Source organism: Hylobates moloch, unplaced genomic scaffold (genome assembly GCF_009828535.3).
Source record: "Hylobates moloch isolate HMO894 unplaced genomic scaffold, HMol_V3 SCAFFOLD_5, whole genome shotgun sequence".
NCBI lineage: Eukaryota > Metazoa > Chordata > Mammalia > Primates > Hylobatidae > Hylobates > Hylobates moloch.
In genome coordinates, this window is record NW_026652280.1 from 69,713,298 (window position 1) to 69,732,375 (window position 19,078).

At 42.8% G+C, this 19,078-nt stretch overlaps 1 protein-coding gene across 3 annotated transcripts in view; it reads right to left on the reverse strand.

Moving 5' to 3' along the window:
• The window catches only part of GNAL (G protein subunit alpha L), a 195,084-nt gene that overhangs the window by 41,415 nt on the left and 134,591 nt on the right, over positions 1-19,078 (reverse strand). For all 3 annotated transcript variants that reach the window (XM_032152827.2, XM_058438660.1, XM_032152830.3), the window contains one exon: positions 17,758-17,855. In XM_032152827.2, the coding sequence (XP_032008718.1) occupies positions 17,758-17,855 (98 nt within the window). The remainder of the gene's footprint in view (positions 1-17,757; positions 17,856-19,078) is intronic.

A 19,078-nucleotide genomic window follows, 5' to 3' on the forward strand; every position in this document is an offset into this window, starting at 1 on the left:
AGTATGAACTAAGTCGGGGTCCCCAAACCCTAGGCCACATTCTCATGCTGTGTGAACCAGGCCACACAGCAGGAGGTGAGTGCCAGCCAGCAAGCAAAGCGTCATCTGTATTTACAGCTGTTCCCCATCAATCGCATTACCGCTTGAGCTCCACCTCCTGTCGTTATCAGCGATGGCATTAGATTCTCATAGGAGCACGAACCCTATTGTGAACTTTGCATGTGAGGGATCTAGGTTGCATGCTTCTTATGAGAATCGAATGCCTGATGATCTGTCACTGCCTCCCATCACCCCCAGATGGGACCATCTAGTTGCAGGAAAACAAGCTCAGGGGTCCCACTGATTCTACATTATGGTGAGTTGTATAATTATTTCATTATATATTACAACGTAATCGTAATAGAAGAGCACAATAAACATAATGCACCGGAATCATCTTGAAATCATCCACCCCACCACGGTCCATGGAAAAATAGTTTTCCACGAAACCAGTCCCTGGTGCCAAAAAGGCTGGGGACCACTAAACCAAGTCATTAGATATAAGATACCTGAACTAGGCCGAGCGCGGTCGCTCATACCTGTAATCCCAGCAATTTGGGAGGCCAAGGCAGCTGGATCACCTGAGGTCGGGAATTCGAGACCAGCCTGACCAACATGGAGAAACCCTGTCTCTACTAAAAAAAAAATATATACAAAATTAGCCAGGCATGATAGCACATGCCTGTAATCCCAGCTACTCGGGAGGCTGAGGCAGAATTGCTTGAACCTGGGAGGCGAAGGTTGAGGTGAGCCAAGATTGCACCATTGCACTTCAGCCTGGGCAACAACAGCGGAACTCCGTCTCAAAAAAAAAAAAAAATCTGAACTAAAATATAACATGTTTTCTTTCGTTATTTGATAAGAGTTGGGCTACAATCTTCCAGTTCATACCTATATTCCACAAACATTTACTGAGTTTCAGGCTAGAGGATGAACAGTATGGGGGATAGGTAAGTAATTCCCTATGCAAACCTGATGCATTTGAAACATTCCATAAAGCAGAGGTTTTTATCTTCCCCAGAATTTTTTTCTCACGGAAGGATCCCCACAATTGGGAAGCAGAGGTGCTCACAGAGCTTCCTCCATATATTTGACGAATGAGGAATTCTAGCAGGTATTTCTTTCTTTGTTTTTTTTTGAGACAGACTCTTACTCTGTTGCCCAGGCTGAAATGCAGTGGCACGATCTTGGCTCACTGCAACCTCTGCCTCCCAGGTTCAAGCGATTCTCCTGCCTCAGCCTCCCGAGTAGCTGGGATTTCAGGCATGCATCACCATGCCTGGCTAATTTTTGTATTTTTAGTAGAGACGAGGTTTCACCATGTTGGCCAGGCTGGTCTTGAACTCCTGACCCCAGGTGATCTGCCCACCTTGGCCTCCGAAAGTGCTGGGATTACAGGCCACCACGCCCGGCCCTAGCAGGTATATCTTTTCCGGGAACCACAAAGCTGTCTTCAAATAATCATGATTAACCTTGCCCTAAATACAATAAATTGTAGCCACGACTGGCATCTGAAAAACAATACTTCATAGTGAATCTTAACATATTTGTAGGAGAAAGTGTATTTTAAGATTAGTTTAGGGGTTAAAAGAGAATTGAAAGCTGATGAAGGCTGGGTGCGGTGGCTCATGCCTGTAATCCCAACACTTTGGGAGGCTGAGGTGGGCAGATTGCTTGAGCCCAGGAGTTTAAGACCAGCCTGGGCAACACGGTGAAACCTCGTCTCTACTAAAAATACAAAAAATTAGCTGGGCATAGTGGTGCACACCTGTGATCTTGGCTACTCAGGTGGCTGAGGTGGGAGGTCACTTGAGCCTGGGAGGTCCAGGCCGCAATGAGCTGTGATCATAGCACTGACTCCAGTCTGGGCGACAGAGTGAGACTGTGTCTCAAAAAAAAAAAAAAAAAAGCAAATTCCTCAATGTCATTTACGTGAACTAAATCAAAGAAAGAAGGACAAAGTGCATTCAACACGGCTGTTACTCACTGGAGGCCTCCAGGTGCTTCCTCTTCTCTGCAGCTGCCTATGACTGTGTACATGACTGAATCTGTCACAGCAGCATTCCCAAATAGGTCCACCAGGTCTCCTGTAGATCATTCCAGGGAAGAACGCTAACTATGAGAAGCACGTGGTTAACCAAGGGTAACAAAGGGAAGTCTGAGGACTCCTAGATAAAGAGCTTTCTCAGAGGGGGTGCCCCAGATACCAAATACACAGATTTGCTCAGGTCACACTATGTTTCAAAGGAAGAGCTGGAATGAGAAACTGACCTTTGCATCGGTGTTCACCTCTGCTGAGTCTCCTATTTTAAAAGAGATCTGGGATGTCATTAAACATGTTCAACTGAGGTTAATAAAAAATTTCCTTTTTTGGCAAAACGATCTGTTAAGTCTTGTCTATCTTAGAAGATATATTTAGTCACTGCATGTAGCCTGGCAGAAAGTCATGGCAAAGCAGTTACTTTCTTAGCAATGACTACCTGCCTCAGTAGCTGGATAAGGAATCTTTCATTCTTTCTTCACAGAAATAATGAAGAACACTACATTTTCACAAATATCGAACAGAATGAGAAATATGAGCATCCCATGTACTTAAATGTTGTCACATGAATAAAATTGTAAGTAAATGGAAATTCTATTTGTGTGGAGAGTTCCTTAAGTCAGTTAATATAATAATAGAATAATGCTATAGTTCAAAGGTAGCTTTTGTTGATATCATGGATCCTAGTTATTATGTGATCAAGGGAGTTTGGTGAAATAAAGATATTTAATTCTAACCGCTAATGCATGCACTACCCTAAGAAAGGTTTTACTTTCTTCCTTTTTTGAATGCTTTCTTTGATATGAAATTATCAAAAAGCAGCTTCCTTATACTTTAAGTTCTATTTGAAAAGCTTTAATTACATTCCTTGATATTGTGAACACATTATTATTGTTCACTGGGACGAAGGAAGTGCTTACACAACACACGATTACAGCTTTCACTTTTCTCTGAGCTAGAACACTTGTGCTCTAAAGGAGGCTGTGCCGTAGCACAGTTTAGCTCCTCATTCCTTTTTGTGGCGGAATCATATTCCATTGTAGGGATACACCACATTTTGTTTATCCATTTGTCAGCTGATGACACTTGTGTTGTTTCCACTTTTTGCCCAATTGTGAATAATGCTGCTATGAAGAGATATTATGCTTACATCTATCTGAGCTTTAAAGAAAAATAATTTTCTTTTTTCAATTTTAATTTTTTTTTAGGCAAGGTCTTGCTCTGCCACTCAGGCTGGAGTGCAGTGACTTGATCATGGCTTACTGCAGCCTCGAACTCCTAGACTCAAGCAATCTTCCCACTTCACCATCCCAAGGAGCTGGGACCACAGGTGCACAACACCATGGCCTGCCTAATTTTTTTTTTTTTTTTTACTTTTAGTAGAGACGAGGTCTCACCAAGATGCCCAGGCTGCTCTCAAACTTCTGGGCTCAAGCGATCCTCCTGCCTTGGCCTCCCAGAGCATTGGGATTACAGGCGTGAGCCACCGTACCCAGCCAAAAATTAATTTTGTATACATAAGAATACTGGGCTAGGGGCTGGGCATGGTGGCTCATGCTTGTAATCCCAGCACTTTTGGAGGCTGAGGCGGACGGATCACGAGGTCAGGAGATCGAGACCATCCTGGCTAACACAGTGAAACCCCGTCTCTACTAAAAATACTAGAAGTACAAAAAATTAGCTGGGTGTGGTGGTGGGCAGCTGTAGTCCTAGCTACTCAGGAGGCTGAGGTGGGAGAATAGTGTGAACCTGGGAGGCGGAGCTTGCAGTGAGCCGAGATCGGGCCACTGCACTCCAGTCTGGGCAACAGAGCTAGACTCCATCTCAAAAAAACAAAACAAAACAAAACAAAACAATAATTTCACGTCAGCGGTGCACAGAAGTGCACTAGCCCATCATAATGAAGAGTTTACAAAATTTGGTTAGATTTAGTTGTTCATTCATGTGGTTCAACTACTGAAAGGAACAAAGTAGTGATATATGCTATAACATCTCATATTTATATGTTACTGTGTCAGGCACTGCGTGGAGAAGAACAACTCCAAATCCTATGGAAACAACTTAGAAATTACCTGCCAATTTCCACAAAAATAGTTTTTTTAAAGAGATTTTTTTTTCCTTTTTCTTTTCTTTTTTTGTTTTTTTTGAGACGGAGTCTTGCTTTGTCACCCAGGCTGGAGTGCAGTGGCGCGATATCTGCTCACTGCAAGCTCCGCCTCCTGGGTTCATGCCATTCTCCTGCCTCAGCCTCCCGAGTAGCTGGGATTACAGGCACCCACCACTACGCCCGGCTAATTTTTTTTTGTATTTTTAGTAGAGACGGGGTTTCACCGCGTTAGCCTGGATGGTCTCGATCTCTTGACCTTGTGATCCACCCGCCTCGGCCTCCCAAAGTGCTGGGATTACAGGCGTGAGCCACTGCGCCCGGCTAAAGAGATTTTTAAGACATATTTTCAGTATGGGAACTGTATTTTGAATCGGTATTTTTTTCTTTTCTATTTCATTTCTTCCGCCTTTCTCTCTCAAACTGATTTTTAAAAAGACAAAGTAAGTACATGCACAATCTGAAATGCTGTAGATCTCATACCGCATCCTCTCAGAAGCATCCCCACACTGTCACCATGTGTGGCACACGGATGAAACATAATGCATCTTACCCCCGGTATTAAATCAGAAGGCCCTGAAATTAGGCAGACTCGAATGATCAGGAGTCTCCAAATTAATTTTACTTAAGTGTCCAAGTAAAGCTCTCAGAAGCCAGTTGCAACACGGAGTCTTGATTAAAGTGCACAATTCAATGACTTTTTTGTTGTGTATTCAAAGTTGTGCAACCATCTCCACCATCACTTTTAGAACACTTTCATTACTCCAAGAGGAAACTGTGTACCCATTAAAGCGATTCCTCATCCCCCAAGTCCACCTGGCTCCATGCAACATTAATCTACTCTGTCTCTATAGATATACCTATTCTGGACATTTCATATAAATGAAATGATACCATATGTGGTCTTTTGTGTCTGGCAGCTTTGGCTTAGCATAAAGTTTTCAAGGATCATCCATGTTGTAGCATGCATCAGGACTTCATTCCTTTTTGTAACTGAATAACATTCTATGGTGTGGATGGGTCACATTTTGTTTATCCATTCATCGGCTGATGGGCATTTGGGTTGTTCACACTTTTTTTTTTTTTTGAAACAGGGTTTCATTTTGTCACCTAGACTGGAGTGCAGTGATGCAATCTTGGCTTACTGAAGCCTTGACCTCCTGGGCTCAAGCAATCCTCCCTCCTCGGCCCCCCAGGTAGCTGGGACTACCAGTGCACATCACCATGCCTGGATAATTTTTCATAGAGAAGGGATTTCACCATGTTGCCAAGGCTGGTCTCAAACTCCTGAGCTCAAGTGATCCACCCACCTTGGCCTCCAAAGTGCTGGGATTACAGGTGTGAGCCACCATGCCCAGTCTGTTTACACATTTTGATTATTATGGATAATGCTGCTATGAGTATTTGTCTAGAAATTTTTGCGTGGATGTATATTTTCAATTCTCTTGGACATACACTTAGGAGTGGAATGGGTGGGCCATATGGCAACTGTGTTTAATGTTTTTTAGAACTACCAGTTTGTTTTCTAAAGTGGCTGGACTATTTGACATTCCCACCAGCAGTATATGAGGATCCCAATTTCTCCACATCCTCAGCAACATTTGTTTTATCTGACTTTTTGGGCACAGCCATCCTAGGGTTATGAAGTGGAATGTCACTGTGGTTTTGCTTTGCATTTTCCTAATGGCTAAAGATGTTGAGCATCTTTTCATGGCTGATTAGCCATTCATCTATCTTACTTGGGAGAAGTCTATTTAGATCCTTTGCTGATTTAAAAATTGGTTTACTTATGTTATTATTGAGTTGTAAGAGTTCTTTATGATTCTAGATACAAGTCCTTTATCAGACGCATGATTTATAAACATTTTTCCCATTCTATGAGCTTGTCTTTTCACTTTCTTGAACCATAAGGACCTCTATATGTACATAAAAAGCTATCCTGGGCTGAGTGTGGTGGCTCATGTCTGTAATCCCAGCACTTTGGGAGGCCGAGGTGGGCCAGGAGTTCGAGACCAGCCTGCCCAACATGGTGAAACCCCAGCACTACTAAAAATACAAAAATTAGCTGGGTGTGGTGGCATGTGCCTGTAATCCCAGTTACTTGGGAGGCTGAGGCAGGAGAATAGCTTGAACCTGGGAGGTGGAGGTTTCAGTGAGCCAAGACTGTGCCACTGCACTCCAGCCTGGGTGACAGAGCGAGACTCCATCTCAAGAAAAAGCTATCCTTTTTCTTTCATTGGAAAATTAGGTTCAAGATATGAAGTGGATGGAGATGGGAAGTTGATGAGAGTTCCTTCAGAATCTGAGAAAAAGGATGTCCCTGTGGCAATCTCCTTCTTCAAATGCATAGGTCCATGCCTCATTCATCTTTGTCATTCAGTGGCTGGCAGTGTCTAGCATGCATCTGATGCTCACAGAATGCTTGGTGAACTTTTAATCTAAAGTAGTCTCTCATAATCTTTAGGTTTAAAATTTGAAATCCTGGATCAATCAAGTAATAATTGGTATTGTGTAGTCTTGTGTAATCTTATGTGCCTTTATTTCCTCATCTGCAAAATGAAGATAATGAACTCATTGAGTTAATGTGAGGATTACTGTTAGCTCATCCAGTGTGCATAAAATGTACCTCCACATGGCAAGTTTCAATAAATATGAGCTATCTTACAGCTACACTTGGGTACTAAGCAATACACAGCACACACCTCTTTATTATTATTATTATTTTTTGAGATAGAGTTTTGCTCTTGTTGCCCAGGCTGGAGTGCAATGGTGCGATCTCGGCTCACCACAACCTCTGCCTCCCGGGTTCAAGTGATTCTCCTGCCTCAACCTCCTGAGTAGCTGGGATTACAGACATATGCCACCACACCTGGCTAATTTTGTATTTTTAATAGAGACATGATTTCTCTATGTTGGTCAGTCTGGTCGTGACCTCCCAACCTCAGGTGATCCGCCCGCCTCGGCCTCCCAAAGTGCTGGTATTACCGGCATAAGCCACTGCACCTGGCCTATTATTATTATATTTTGCGACAGGGCCTCACCCTGTCATTTAAGCTGGGGTGCAGTGGCATGATCATTGCTCACTGCAGCCTCGACTCCTGGGCTAAAGTAATCCTCCCATCTCAGCCTCTGGAGTAGCTGGGACTACAAGTGTGTGGCAGTATGCCCAGCTAATTTTTAAAAATTATTTGTAGAGACGAAGTCTCAACATGTTGCCCAGGCTGGTCTCAAACTCTTGGGCTCAAGCAGTACTCCTGCCTTGGCCTCCCAAGGTGCTGGGATTACAGATGTGAGCCACCTCACCTGGTGGGACACACCTCAAATAATTCTGAAACTGTACCTTTATTAATAGTAGTACAGTACTTAGCAGTCTTCCCTGAGTTCCCTGGATTCCTTGGAACTGTTTCAAAGAATTCAGCAAACAAAAGTATTGTGATAAAACCTGACACACACAAGTGTCTTATGTTTCACACTAATTTGTAGGGTACTGGCGATTTATTAACCTGTCCTACTATGTAACTTATTTTTCTGTAAGCTTCTGATCACAGCTTTACATATATGTATTTTTCTTTATTCCCCCTACATTTTATTATAAAAATTTCAAATATAAAATAAATTAGAAACAATTTTGTAGTGAATACTCGAATACCTACTATTTAGATTCGGACATTTTCATTTGACTGTACTTTTAGGCATCTTTTTTTTTTTTTCAGAGACAGGTTCTTGCTACATTGCCCAGGCTGGCCTCGAACTCCTAAGCTCAAGCAATCCACCTGCCTCAGCCTCCTGAGTAACTGGAATTACAGGCACACGCCACTGTGCCCAGCTTCATTTTTAGTGTACTTAAAAAAAAAAATCACAGATCTATCCATTTATCCATTCCTCAACCCATCTTATTTTTTATGTATTTCAAAAAAAGCGAAGACAGCAGTACACTCCGTCTGAAATACTGCAGCTCACAGATTGTTATCTAAGAATCAATATTTGTTCATGGTTTTTTCTTTCAATGTAAAATGTATGTCCAATGAAACACAAATCTTAAGTGTATATCTGCTGAGTTTTGAAAAATGCATCTATCTGTGTATCTCAAATTCCTATAAAAATATTACGCACATATTTTCAACTTCTTTCAAATGTGTTGTTTGGAAGGAGATTCTGGTCATTTTTGTAGACAGTGCAGCACCTGTTGAGTAGTCTAATGGTAGAAGCAAGTCCCTAAGAGGCACAGAGGATGCACACCCTGCTTCACCCAAGGCCACTTGAGCTGGGGCTCACCTGCAGGGCCCAAGCTCTCCTCACAGAGCAACTGTCATGTTCTCACAGGGGACAACGTAACCCATAACCCAATGCTATAAATATAACGTTTATCAGATGTCACATTTGTGTTAAAGAATGTGAAGAGCTGTTAGAGACTGTTAAGAATTCAACTTGGAAGAAAATTTCTTTCTTTGTTTTTTGAGACAGGGTCTCACTCTGTTGCCCAGCTGGAGTGCAGTGGCACGGTCTTGGCTCACTGTAGCTTCAAACTCCAAGGCTCAAGCAATCCTCCTGTCTCAGCCACCCAAGTAGCTGGGACTACAGGTACACACCACCCTACTTAGCTAATTTTGGGGGGTATTTTTTTTTTTTTTGTAGACACTAGAGAACCAGGCTAGTCTTGAACTCCTGGGCTCAAGCGATCCTCCCAACTTGGCCTCCCAAAGTACTGGAATTGCAGGCGTGAACCACTGTGCCCAGCCAGAAGAAAATTTCTTACGATTCTCCTTTTCACATTTCTACATCATTTAACTTAAAATGTTTCTTGTGACTACAAGGCAACCTTAACAAAAGACCCCATTTTTGCTACCATTTGCAACAACTCATCTGCATATGTCAGGATGTTCCCACACGCCCATCCCCAGCAGGGATAAGCTGGATGTTGAGTCTAGCGAAAAACTCAACCGTCATCTAAGACCACTAAATTCCAATTTTGTTCTTATCAATACAGCCATAGAGATCTTCTGGTTTGTTTATAATAAGTAAATGTTACAAATGTGAATATGTAAACTAAATTTTATTTTATTAAATTTTCACCTCGGTTTCATATATTTATCTTAATAAAATACCACTTTGCTTTGGCATTGGCTATAAATTGCATTTGGTTGTGCTGGTATGAATTTGGAAGACTGGTACTAGTTTTTAAACCGCACTCTGTGGAGCCTCACATTTGGAGGCAACAGAGGGGCCACAGAGCAAGCAGCAGGCCAGAAGTGAATACAAGGGCTCTGGCTCCTCACTGCCTGCTAAGCCAGGGGACTTGCCTTTTCCCTCTTTGCTGCTGGCATTCCATACAGTTCTGTGTGACAAAGCCTTCCATTTCTAAGAAATACTGAAAAATCCAGCTCTAAGGCATCAAAAATGTGATTTTTGTTTTATAGTTTGAAGGTCTTGATTTTCACGCCATGAATCTAGGAGTATGTACAGTGAATGGTGAATGTCATCGGAGATTCCTGTGATATATGTGCTGGGCAGAGGCCAGGTCCTGAGCGCCATCCTCTTCCAGGCATCCTCTCTGTATAGGAAGTCTGAGGGTTACGTTAGATAAGGAATGGGAAGCCACTGCAGTTCTCCACTCAAGAAAGTAGATTTTCTGAGCTATTTTAAAAACAGGTTTTACACACAAAAAGATTTGTGGTAATCCCACTAAAAATTTTCTTCTGGATGTCTCAGGGCAAGGGTTTCTAGAGGATAGTAAAAGAAACATGTAACAGGGGCTGATGGCCACACATAGAGACATCTTGTCTACCTACCTAGTCCCTGATGCTACATTTATTTTTCATAGCTAAAGTAAATGTTATTGTAGTGCCCATAAACAGGAACATTTCCAATTTTGCAGCTCTAGAAAACAAATCTGAGAGGCGGGGCACAGTGGCTCATGCCTGTAATCCCAGCACTTTGGGAGCCAAGGTGGGCAGAACACTTGAGTCAGGAGTTCGAGACTAGCCTGGCCAATATTGTGAAACCTCATCTCTACTAACAATACAAAAATTAGCCAGGAGTGGTGGCAGGCCCCTGTAATCCCAGCTACTAGGGAGGCTGAGGCAGGATAATCTCTTGAACCTGGGAGGCTGAGGTTGCAGTGAGTGGAGATTGCGCCACTGCACTCCAGCCTGAGTGACAGAACGACTCAAAAAAAAAAAACCTGAAAATAATTTGGCTAGAGATAGAGATCAAAATGAGAGGTAAGAAGAATGTGTATATGCATCCAGATGGCTGCTATATATTTAATAAGTTCAACAGTATATACAGTAATATGCATAACTTAAAATTATAGTTCCTTTCATCTTATTTTTTTAAATTTTTATTTATTTATTTATTTTGAGACAGAGTTTCACTCTTGTCACCCAGACTGGAGTGCAATGGCGTGGTCTCGGCTCACTGAAACTTCCGCCTCCCGGTTTCAAGCGATTCTCCTGCCTCAGCCTCCCGAGTAGCTGGGATTAAAGGCGCATGCACCACCATGCCCAGCTAATTTCTGCAATTTTAGTAGAGATGGGGTTTCACCACGTTGGCCAGGCTGGTCTCAAACACCTGACCTCAGATGATTAGCCCACCTCAGCCTCCCAAAGTGCTGGGATTACGGGTGTCAGCCACCGTGCCAGGCCAATTCCTTTCATTTTAAAATGACCTTCAAAAAATTAACTTTGAAGTTGAAATTTCATTTGTGCTAATAATTTCCAGATTGTCCTGAAAGCTGAGTATTCCAGGACTTGACAGCCATAGGATCAAATCAGTGCCAAAGAGGGCCAATGGGGTCAAGAAAACTCCTGAAAGATGACAGAAAACAGATCTGGGACTGCAGCAGAAAAATCACTTGACTTTTTTCACTGCTCTTTTCTTTTTTTCTGGGATAGTGTCTCTCCTTAGAAAATTCAAAAACCAATTATTGAAATGCATGTACCCTAAAGGAGCTTATCATGTGTCGTACTGAGCATAAGAACCTACACTCAGTGAGCTGTGGAGTTTAAAGTTCCATTAAGCAAAGTCCGATTTGATAAAGCTATGCTAAAGATCCAATTCTCTCTGATTTTCTTTCTCCCAAAATAACCGTTTCCATGGTTACATAATCACTTAGTATTAGGAGTTAGAGGAAATGCATTTTGGGGGATAATTCAGTAGAGGTTGTTTTTAAATTTTCACAGTAGGAACTGGGAAATTCAATATAAAATATAATCTCTGGTAATTTGCACAGCTTGCTCAATGCTTCAAGGACACTCACTTTTACAGAAAACACAGTATTTATATTTAAAGCTCAGTGATAATAATTATTCTCACAGTCCTGCAATCACATCAGTCCTGCAGCTGGTCAGTGCCACCTGGCTGGCCCTGCCTCACCACAGCACCTGTTCAGGGACACACAAATGGCCACCAACTGGGTCAAGTGAGCCCCAGCAACTGGCCAGTGGGCCTGTTTGATGCGACAAGGCTAGGTAAGAATTGGCCTGGCCTTAGCAAAGCCCATCTCCCCTGCTCCCTCTGGAATTGGGCTGCAGATTATGGAGTGGACGAGATATGAGTGGAGTAAACAGGGATGGCAAAGTTGAAAAGCCCGAAGGCAAGAACAGAATACTTTTCCCCACAGGGCCTTTGGCTCAATACCAGCTTCCAGATCCTCAGGAGAAAGCCCCCCTTTTCTTGAAGTCACTTAGTAAGTTTCCATTCCTTGCATGCCAAGCAGCACAACACAGATCTTCATGGCCTTAGACTTTTTTCATGGGTGCTTTACAGTTTTGGAGGTCCCTATCCACACACACATTTGCAGGCTTGGGGAGAGTGTGTGGGGGCATGTATTTTCAGTGGGTCAAGTATGAAGAAGCAGGCCTTATAAACACATATTCAGACCTTAACCTGTACTTCAGAAGAGGACCCCTGACTCACCAAGGAAGCCTGAAGGACAAGGCAGCATCTCTGTCTTCACATGAGTCCTCCCCTAGACCGTGCCCGTGGCCCGGCCTGACCACAGAGCTCCCATTGCCTTTCCTGCCCTGGATTCTTCCTACTCCTGTCATTTTTTTTTTTAAATCAAGATATAATTTACATAACTTATAATTTCAAATAAGACAAAACTCACCATTTTGATGTATGCAATTCCATGGTTTTAGTATATTCACAAAATTGTGCAATCATCACCACTATCCAATTCCAGAACTTACTCATTATCCCAAAGAGAAACCCTCCATCCATTAGCAGTCACTCTTAAGTCCCCCCTCTCTCCAGCCCCTAGAAACCACTACTTGACTTCTGTCTCTGTAGATTTACCTGTTCTGGTCATTTCATATATATGTGATCATATAATATGTGTCTTTTTTGTCTTATTTCTTTCACTTAGCGTGATGTTTTCAAGGTTCATCCATGTTGTAGCATGTGTCAGCACTTTATTCCTTTTCATTGCCGAGTAATATTCCATTGTGTGGATGTATCACGTTTTGTCTATTATATTCTTCATTTGATGAACATTTCGGTTGTTTTCACCTTATAGTTATGATGACAAATATTGCTATGAACATCCATCTACCAGTTTTTGTGTGGAGGTATGTTTTTATTTCTCTTGGGTTTACACCTAGGAGTGGAATTGCTGGGTAATTCGATGTTGAACCTTTTGAGGAACTACTGGATTCTCTTAATTGGCAGCTTGGCCTCCTGAGGCCCTAAGAATTTCAGCAGCACTGAGAAGCCCAAAAGACTCCCATAACTCCTGCCACGGAAGAAATAACTTTAAGAGGTCTTAGAATTATTACCTTCTTCATAAGCACTAGGGTTCAAGATGCAATTCTGAGGCTGAGGCAGGAGAATTGTTTGAACCCGGGAGGCAGAGGTTGTGGTGAGCCAAGATCGCGCCATTGCACTCCAGCCTGGGCAACAAGAGCGAAACTCTGCCTCAAAAAAAAAAAAAAGATGCAATTCTGTTGAGCAAGGTAACACTTAGTGTCACACCAAGATTTAAGTCAGAGCTTTTCCAAGAGCAATTTAGATGTAAAGAAAATGGAAAACACGCAGGAATAGTGGGAATCAGCATGGGGAAAGGCGAGTGAGTATGGACCCGTCAAGGAGATGAGGGTTGGCTTTTTCCATCAATACCACATCAAATACCGGCTCTTGTTTGGTCAATTCATGTATTTCAGATAGCACCGACTGAGCATTGACTTTATTTATTCATTTATTTTTTGAGATGGAGTCTTGCTCTCTTGCCCAGGCTGGAGTGCACTGATTTCAGCTCACTGAAATCTCTGTCTCCCAGGTTCAAGCATTCTCCTGCCTCAGCTTCCTGAGTAGCTGGAATTACAGGTGTGTGCCACCATGGCCAGCAAATTTTTGCATTTTTAGTAGAGACGGGGTTTCACCATGTTTGTCAGGTTGGTCTCGAACTCCTGACCTCAAGTGATCTACCCACTTCGGCCTCCCAAAGTGCTGGGATTACAGGCATGAGCTACTGCGCCCATTGACTGAGCACTGACTTTATACACTGACTTTATACCTAGGAGCTGGGCATTTAAACATAAATAAGACACATTCCCTGGGGAATTCAAAACCTAGTAGGCTGAACAAGATACACAAGTCTCGTGGTCCGAGGACTGCACTCTGAGTCATGCCCTGTTACTGGCCTGATTTCGAAATGTCCTTTCTTTTATGAAGTGACGGTGGTGGCAGATGGAAGCAGCTTTTATTTTTTCTAACATCTTATTTGGCAAAGTAAAAAAATTTGGCAGCCCTATGTTGGTCTAACAGATTTATTGAAATGTTACTTGTTTTTGAAATCTCTCATCCCTCAATTCCAGAATTTGACCCTAGAGGAAAAACAAGATAGTTATTAGGATGCAAAGGTTATTGCTCCACATGATTCCCATATGTATTAAAATGGGTGAAACAAGCTAAATGGGAGAAGTTACAATTAGCCTAGGATAGTGAGGCCTCAAGGGGGAACTGGTTTCTGTAATTCTGTCAGGCCCAGGGTTCAGAAAGCTGGAACAGAGGCTTTGGCTAAAGGTGTTTTATTCCTGACAAGCCTAGAAGGGAGTCTTGGCCTGAGGCCCTGGGGCCTCGCTCACAAGGCAGTTTTTATCTGTGGCTTTCTGTAATTTGAAAGAATAAATCTAAAAGAAATAGCAGATTTTGGCTGTGGTCTCATCTGTTCCTGGGAAACTGTGATCGTAGGCACCTCTCTAGGTGTCAGTTTCTGTATCAGTCACATTCTAGCAAGAGATAACACTTACCTAGTGCTTACTAAGTGCCAGGCACTATTTTGAGGACTTTGGATATCTACTTATTTAATCCCACAACCATATGAGAATAGATCCTGTTAATTTTCCCATAAAAGTAATTTGCCCAAAGTCTCACACAGTGGTTGGGGGTGGGGCCAGAATCTGAATTCCGATCTGCCTATTGCCAAGCTCACACCATTTCTTTTTCCATGATTTATTTCCGCATATTCTATTTTAAATCAAATTATTAATTCTATCACTATGGTGATGCAGGAATAACTTGTCCATTTTTTTTTTTTTTTACAACAGAAAAATTTCTAATGTGGCATTGAGCAGAACTGTGGTGTTCTCCAAGGCCAGTCTTTGTCCAATAAATACTGAAATACTGAAAAAGGATGATAGAACGCATATTCCACAACAGCTTCAAATGCAGAGATGTATGAATTTTAATATTATTAGGAACTGCTTTAGAAATTCCAGTTGCTAGCATTTTCCTGGTATATTCTTCCCACCTCTAAAGCACTGTGAGTTTAACATATAATTCTGTTGTGTCTTTTTATTTTTGAGACAGAGTCTCACTCTGTTGCCCAGGCTGGAGTGTGTGGCACAGTGATAGCTCACGGCAGCCTCCAACTCCTGGGCTCAAGGGATCCTCCCACCTCAGCCTCCTGAGTAGCTGGGACCACAGGCATGTGCCACCACACCCAGCTTCTGTTGTGCCTTAAATGACTGCTTAATGATTGAAATATTGCAGGAAGAGTGAGTGAGAGTAAGAGGAAAAGATAAAAGGCCTTTTCAGCACCTGCAAGCCTCCCAAGGCTGCTCAGACTGCACTGGAGTTCCACTGAGAGCCTTTCCAAACTCCCACATCCAAACCGAAAGCAACCAAATAACATGAGAGCAACCACAGAACTGTATTCACAAATGTAAACTCAAGGGCAAGGCCAATTTACAAACATTATTTGAGGAAAATCTTTTTTTTTTTTCTTGAGACAGAGTTTCTCTCCGTCGCCCAGGCTGGAGTGCAGTGGCGCGACCTAGGCTTACTGCAAGCTCCGCCTCCTGGGTTCACGCCATTCTCCTGCCTCAGCCTCCTGAGTAGCTGGGACTACAGGTGTCCAGCACCACGCCCCACTAATTTTTGTATTTTTAGTAGAGACGAGGTTTTCACCATGTTGGCCACACTGGTCTTGAACTCCTGACCTCAGGTGATCCACCCTCCTCGGCCTCCCAAAGTGCTAGGATTACAGGCATGAGCCACCATGCCCAGCCTGCCACCATGCCCAAGCGTGCTCACCACATGCCTGTGGACTGAGCGTGGGACGTCCTGTCCTTGGATAAGGTAAGAAGGAGGTTAAGTACAATCTTACTAGGACCATCAGCCCGCCTCCTTCCGGGTCTCTCCAGCATCTGGCCCGGACGACCTGTGCCCTCTGCTGGGCACTCCCTCTCTCCCAGATGTGCTGTGAGGCTCTTCCTTGTCTGAAGCTGAACTTTCTGAGGCCCAGAGCCCTCTCCTCTCTGCAGGCATTCCTCGTGTGCTCTGGATTCTCAGGCTCTGCATACCATCAGTAGCTGATGACTGGTACACTGGGGCCATCTGCCTCTCTTCCGAGCTCCAGACTCCGACAACAGACTGACTGCTCGATGCCTCCACATAGCTCTTCATTTGGCATCTCAAACTCAACTTCTCCAAATCAGAGCTGGATGTCTTCCCTAAGTCTCCTAGATGTCCCTTTTGCAGTAAATGGCACCGTGGTTCACCCTGTACCCTCCTGGATCCCTTTCCTCATTAAGTCCACCAGCTAGTTCTGCCCATTCAGCTTCCAGCACTCATCTGCATGGCTACCCCAGCCCAACCCAAGGCACCCCACAGGGTCTCTGCCTTCTGCATTCTATTTTCCCTGACAACCTCACGCTTGGAGCCGATGGCTGGGATGGCTGGTTGCTGTAGCTGAAAGAAAACCCAAGTTCCTTGCTGTGGTCTTCAGCCCTGGGGGTGTCTGGCCCCATTGACCTCCCTCACTTCTTTCTGGCCACTCTTTCTTTCCGCACCCATGCTTAGTGTCTCCTCCTCCTCTTCCTCTTCCTCCCCCTCCCCTCCTCCTCCTCTGGCCCTTGCCATGGGCCCCTTGGAGCCTGGCTCTCTGGGCTTCGCTGGGTGCTTCAGGCCCATCCCATGGGGGATGGTGACTGGACGTAGAACCTAGTAAGCAAGAGCTTGGGCCAACACAACCACTCCCTCCTGGAAATCAACATTCACAATGCAGCTCCACTGATTGGTTCCAAATACTATGAATTCCCAGATTTTATGCTATGGAATGTCTTCTATGTATATGAATTTTTAGAGTTTAGAGATTTAAAATGTAAAATTTTTCATTTCTTGCTATCCACAGCTTTACATAAAACAACTAGTCAAATACAATTTTTAATTATCAAAACAGCAAACATATCTAGAACTTCTTAATAGTTTAACATTGTTCTAAGGACCATTATTTTCTAATAGCAATAGAATATATCTAACATAGCAAAACAAAATGGAAAAGTAAGTGTTTCAGGGAAAAACAATGAGCCAGCCCTGGCACCAGTGTCCTTTTCCTTTTTTTTTTTTTTTTTTTGAGACAGAGTCTCATCCATCGCCCAGGCTGGAGTGCAATGGCGCAATCTCGGCTCATTGCAACCTCCGCCTCCCAGGTTCAAGTGATTCTACTGCCTCAGCCTCCCGAGTAGCTGAAATTCAGGCACCCACCACCACGCCTAGCTAATTTTTGTATTTTTAATAGAGACGGGGTTTCACCATGTTGGCCAGGCTGGTCTCGAACTCCTGACCTCAGGTGATCTGCCGGCCTTGGCCTCCCAAAGTGCTGGAATTACAGGTGTGAGCCATCGGGCCTAGCCTTCTGGTATACTTCTAATGTGTATAGAATGATCACATTACTTTAAGTAAGAGCCTGGCCTTGATCACAAGGTTCCTATTATTTTAAAATATAATTTGACGCCCCTGCTCCAAAATCAAAACATAACAATAACTATGTAAGTTCACTTTAACTTACCAATATGCATATAGCTCTATGTAAAAGTCAAAACATGAAGAGAACTGAAAACAATCAGGACAAAATGAACGAAACTTTCTGGTTCTCAGAAACGTTGATTCTTACTGGATTTTCAATTTTCCATCTACTAAACATGTTTCATTTTAAAAGTTGATTTCTGTCATAAAAGGTTAATTATTCATTCCTTGCACTCAAGAAACTTCAGTACTGAGAAGGCAGCATAATCATGCATGCAATCATATTCTTCAAAGGGCCCTGTAACTTGTACAAGACACAACTTACTATTGTGCACAGTCAATCAGCTGGTATTCGTTGGATCTCTCAAAGCATGCCTTCACGCCTTCATCGTCCCAAAGTTTTTTCACATGGTCAAAGAATTCCTAAAGTTTGAAAGAGTTATAAATTTAAAAAAATGTGTAACAACCTTTTAAAAAGTTAAAAGGAAAAAGAAAGTGCAAAAACTGTTTTTTGCAAGTAGCATTCAGATTTTCTTTGTGGAAGTCTGCATAGTAAAACGCACCAACTCTATGTTCAGTGTGATAAAAAATGTATGCATGCATGTTATCATTACTCAAGTCAAATTGCAAAATAGTTTTTTTTTTTTTTTGAGACACAGTCTCGCTCTGTCACCCAGGCTGGAGTGCAGTGGCGCCATCTTGGTTCACCGCAACCTCCGCCTCCCAGGTTCAAGCGATTCTCCTGCCTCAGCCTCCCGAGAAGCTGGGATTACAGGCACATGCCACTGTACCTGGCTAATTTTTGTATCTTTAGAAGAGACGGGGTTTCACCATGTTGACCAGGCTGGTCTCGAACTCCTGACCTCAAGTGATCCTCCCACCTCGGCCTCCCAAAGTGTTTTGATTACAAGCGTGAGCCACAGTGCCTAGCCCAAAATAGTTTTATCATTCTGGAAAGTCCCCCGAAATGCAAATTATGTCAAAGTTTAAACATACGTTAACTATAAATACAATTAACAGCATAATTCTAAAGTATTTAGAATTCAGTAACTTAACTCATTGAACCGCCATCTCAGCCATGAAAAAAACATGCATATTATAAGGACAAGTTTTGTCTTAGCTTCTGTCTTCTACGTTTTCTATGTGAGTTATGATTAGGAATGGACATGGTTGAGTAGATGGATTAAATTTGGCCCAGCCGTATTAGGTACATAAAAAAGGAACTTTAAAAATTACACTTTGGGGATGATAATTTATTTCTTTTTTTGTTTAAAAAAACTAGGAGTTAAGTGTGAATTGTGATTTTTCGTTCATTCCAGAGCCATGAGGTCACTGTGCTCAACTTTACCTATTATTATGGCAAGACGCTCTGAAAGAAGAACATTTTTCATCTCAAAAGTAAATGAAGGGCTTATGAATTCATATTGGTAATATTACCCAAAAGGGCTATGGAAGCAAATGACTACATTAGTAGCTAAACACAAAAGAAGTTATGTAAATGTTCACAAAACACTCTGTGGGGATATTCACGCCCCTCCCACGGCAGTTATTTGCCTGCCTTTGATCTTCAGGGTTCTCAGCCTCCATGGCCTGTCCCAGCAACTCCTCCTTCATGCTTATCAGCTGCCACATTTCTAGGAATCAAC